This window comes from Chrysemys picta, unplaced genomic scaffold (genome assembly GCF_011386835.1).
Source record: "Chrysemys picta bellii isolate R12L10 unplaced genomic scaffold, ASM1138683v2 scaf4639, whole genome shotgun sequence".
Lineage (NCBI taxonomy): Eukaryota > Metazoa > Chordata > Testudines > Emydidae > Chrysemys > Chrysemys picta.
In genome coordinates this window covers 1-4000 of record NW_027057339.1, presented here as the reverse complement: position 1 = coordinate 4000, position 4000 = coordinate 1, and the positions used below count along the sequence as shown (strand labels likewise).

The 4000-nt window shown below is 57.6% G+C and overlaps 1 protein-coding gene across 1 annotated transcript; it reads left to right on the top strand.

The window, feature by feature from the left end:
• Positions 1-252: 252 nt before the first annotated feature.
• Positions 253-3905, top strand: LOC135980583 (transmembrane protein 214-A-like; the record flags this gene model as incomplete). The annotated part of the gene is made up of 4 exons (XM_065580520.1): positions 253-485; positions 726-894; positions 1356-1507; positions 2452-3905. Coding segments are annotated over 4 exons (681 nt in total), but the record flags the coding sequence as incomplete, so codon positions are not given.
• Between the last annotated feature and the right edge of the window lie 95 nt (positions 3906-4000).

Here is a 4000-nt window from a genome sequence, read left to right as displayed (position 1 = left end):
ACGCAAGCAGCCTCCGTTCCTTCACCCGTGTGGCTGGGTCCACGCGGCCCTTGTGAAGCCGTGCTACATAGTGGGTGCTGTCATCTCTCCCAGAACCACCTGGACCTGCTCAGTGGCTATTTCTCCCTGAGGCTGCTCTCCACGCTGGGTTCCCTGGGTGCCTAGGACTTCCTGCCCACCACAGAGTTGCCCCTGCCCTGCTCTAACCATACGGGAACGGAACTTGCCCTGAAAGCCTTTGCTTCCTGCTAGCTGCACGAACTGCAGCCCCAGGAGGGAGAGCTGGCAGAGCATGCTGGGTTTGAGCACTGCCCGCTGCCGGGCGCGGCCATTAGGAAATCAGGCCAACCTCGTCTAAATTCCTCTCCCAAAGTCATTTGTTCTTTTCCAGCTTCTTCTGCTCACATCCTTCGCTCCTCGGGCATCCTGTCGGTCTCCCAACAAGCCTGGAATAAAGTGTCCCGTTACTCCCTGGAAGGATACAGGTCAGTGACAGTTTTTAATTAAGCAAAGGAGCCAAACGAGCATGAACGCATGTGGGGTTACTAATGCACTGAAGACCACAGCCATTAGGAAATCCCCTTGTCTTGGAAAGCCACTCGCAAATGGTCCCCAAGGTTCCTAATACAACCTTATAGCCTGGTCTCTAACGGCGGGTTTCACTGTCGTTCCGTTCCCACAATCGCCTTTGCTGTTCAGATGCTGATGCTAGCTCTCTCTTCCAGCTGGTTGGAGAGGAACGTCCCTGTTTACTATTCCCAAGTGCTGACGGTGTTGGGACCAAACCTGAAACTGGTTTGGACAAAGACCAATGAGACTGCAGTTTACGTCTCTGGGAAATGTTCCTCTCAGATCTCTTGGGTCAAGGACAACCTGCCCTGGTTCACTGAGTGGGTAAGGAAGAACTTGCATTAGCTGCCTGCTCACCAGCTCGGGAGGTAGAACCGCTGCAGAGCACGGCCTGTTCTGGTTAATGACACCGGGTCACGCTCGTCACAGACAAGGGACAGGAGGGGCAGTTCAGGCTGTTGAACAAGCTGTCCCAGGCGATAGTGCTGAGAGCAGGCGCCTGTCTTTCAGGGGGTGTTGTGCTGTGATGTGAGGATCTGAGCTGGGCCCATAGCAGTGTGAGCGCCAGTGGGGCGGGGCACTACACCTGTAGCAGCCGTTACATCTACCGAGGTGGGGTTTAGTGAAGAGGTTTCTTTCCCCAGACGAGAGAGCCCTTGCAGTCCACGGTTTGCTCTACCTGACCGGGGGTTGACGGGCTGCAGCCAGCGTGGAACTGGCCTGACGCAAGCCAGGCGGATAGGTTCTCAGAGCACATTGCCCTGCTAAGCAAATTCCTCTCTCAGCTCCAGGCCCGGGTTCCAGACTTCCTGCTGCACTTTGCTGAATGCATCAAGGAGCTGTTACTCCTCCTCCTGCAGCGCTGCCTGCTGCCAGCGCTGGAATCCGTAGGCACAGCCCTCGAGCGGGGATGGGAGCTGTGTGTGGACGCTTGCAAGTGAGCAGCGCTGGCCGCTTGATTGGCTTTTCTTGTTCCTTTCGTCTTGTTGGTGAGCTTTGGGGGCAGAAAGGGGAGGCTGCGCTGTCCCGGGGTCAGGCCCGTCTGCCCTTGGTTAGACAGAAGAGGAGCAGTTCATGAGTGATTCCCTGGGTCCACGTTCGAGTTCTGTAGAAGGGGAGCGTTCGAACTAGAGCCCCGGGAGTGATTAGTGGGCATTGCAGAAGTGCCTGGAGCCCCCTTGGGATGGCAGGCTCCAGGCACTTCCAGACAGTAAGAGACAGTCCCTGCCCCAAAGAATTTACAGTTAGTGATCACCATTTCCAGAGGCAGGGCCGAGACTTGGATTAAGGCACACGCCTGAGGTCACATGTGGAGTCAGTGACTCAACTGAGGCTTGACCCAAGATCTCCCAGTCCAGTGCCTTGGCCCCAAGCCTGTCTGGCCTTCCTCCAAAATCCCCTGGGTTTTTCCCCTCTGGCTAAAATACTGCCCAGCCCCTACACTTTTGTCATGGACTCTGGGGACTGCTGGGGCTGGCAGTGCACAGCCTTGGGTACATGGACTTGTGTCTGATGTGAACTGCCCCGGAACGTGCAGCTGTCCGGAGCAAGGCAGGTGATTCTGTATGTTTGATTCTTTAGGGCTTTGTGCTGGAGCTCATCCCACAGGATCTGAGCTGTTTATTTTCTTACTGCCCTCGGTGAGTGGACAGGCACAGACTAGCAAGCAGCGGTGCTGGCGTTGGCCTGGTGGGGTCGAGGGAATGCCGGAGAAGTCCTGTTGATTTTGTGCATGGGTGTCTGGGCACAAACTTGGGAGTGGATTTCGGTTGTCCCCTTTAGTGGCTTGCGTGGGTATAAGAGCTGCATTTGCTGCTGCTGGTCTGCTTAGCAGCTGTCTGTATGCTGTTAGCCTAGAACCTGTTCTCCTTACTCTTCCAGTGGAGAAGTGTCATGGGACTGCATGAGAAAACATCTGACAAGCTTTACCTATTCCTCCTGGATGTACCTGCAAAACACAACGCTGGCCATCAAGAACTGGGCCTTGGCCATGATTTCTGGACACTAGAGTCTGGCTCTCTGGAGCACTGGGGACGACGTTCACGTCATTAATCTCCTCTTGTACAGTGACGAAGGACGGTGCTGACTGTGTAGCCTGCGTTGAGGGGTTGGACAGGTGTCTGCACAGGCTGAGACGCGGGGGTAGCTGGGGAGGTTTTCCCTGGGGCGACATGTCCAAGCTTTATGCACCCTGTGATTTAGTTTTGGTTATTCGTGTCCAGCTCCCCCACCCCCGGCCTGTAACTCTGGCAGGTGAGCTGCTGACTGTGCCTCTCCACCTGGGCCCGGTCCTGTAACACCCCCTGAGCTTTGCTGTCTTAATGGTGAGGTTACCGGAAGAGCAGCCCCTGAAAGGGGGGTGGCTCAGGTGTGCACACTGCAGCACACAGACATCTGTGGCTGCCTGCCCAGGCTAGCCTAGCGCCTCAGCCCTCCCCGCTCAGTTCATGTGGCTTTGGACCATCCACTGGGATCTTTCTATCCCAGATGAGTTGACAGGACAGATGCATTCAGTTTAATTTAGTGCATGGACCTTCTGTTCCTCTTTGAAGGTGCGTCTGGTGTTGAGGTGCCGTGGTGGCAGCCCACGAGCTCTCTTCCCCTTTGACTCCCCCGGCCCCAACCGCTGTCACATAGCTTGCTGGCTCTCGCCACGCAGCCTCAGGTCACCTACTGTGCTCTGATCCATTGCCCTGCCCAGGGGGCAGCGGCCAGAGCCCCTCTCGGCCAGGGTGAACCTGCATTGACAAAGTGTCGGTTGTTCCCAGCAGCCCCCCAGACTCTAACAGCTGAGGGGATGTGCTGGCGGCTTTCCAAAGAGCTGCACCGTAGAACAGAGACACTCTCCCCTCCATTGAACGTGGCAGCGTGGGCCTTGGGGACTACAGCTCCCAGCAGGCATCACTCTGCTTCGGCCATTGGGATCAGGAGGGAGTGCTGCATGCTGGGCCCTGGCGCCCCAAGCCACACCTCCTGTTGGAAGCGGGTGGCCGCTGCCATAGAACCTCTCCAGTTACCCAAACGGGGGAGTGGGGAGAGGGGCCAAACCCAGCTCCCGTGCGGTGCCTTCCCGAGGGCGCTGCCGGCGGCAGGGCAGGCTCAGTGACGTCTGGCTTTGGCAGCCACGCCCTGAAGCCCGGGGGAAGGAAATGGGACGGGGTCAGGCTCCAATTCAGGAGTGGGGGCGAGAGGGGAGCGTTTCATTCATGTCACTTGTTCCCTGTGCCTGTAGGGGAGCCTGTCTCTCCGTATCCGCTTCCCCTCTTGTCAGTGTCTAAAACAGGCCTGCGGCGCGGCGGTGGCCAGGCGCCCGCTCTCCTGGCACGGGGGGGTGGGGGGGGCTGTTCTCTCCTCACCCAGCTGGGCGAGGGGAAGGCTGCAGGAGCTGGAGTGTAATAGTGTCAGACTGCAGCACCTCCTGGCTGCTGGG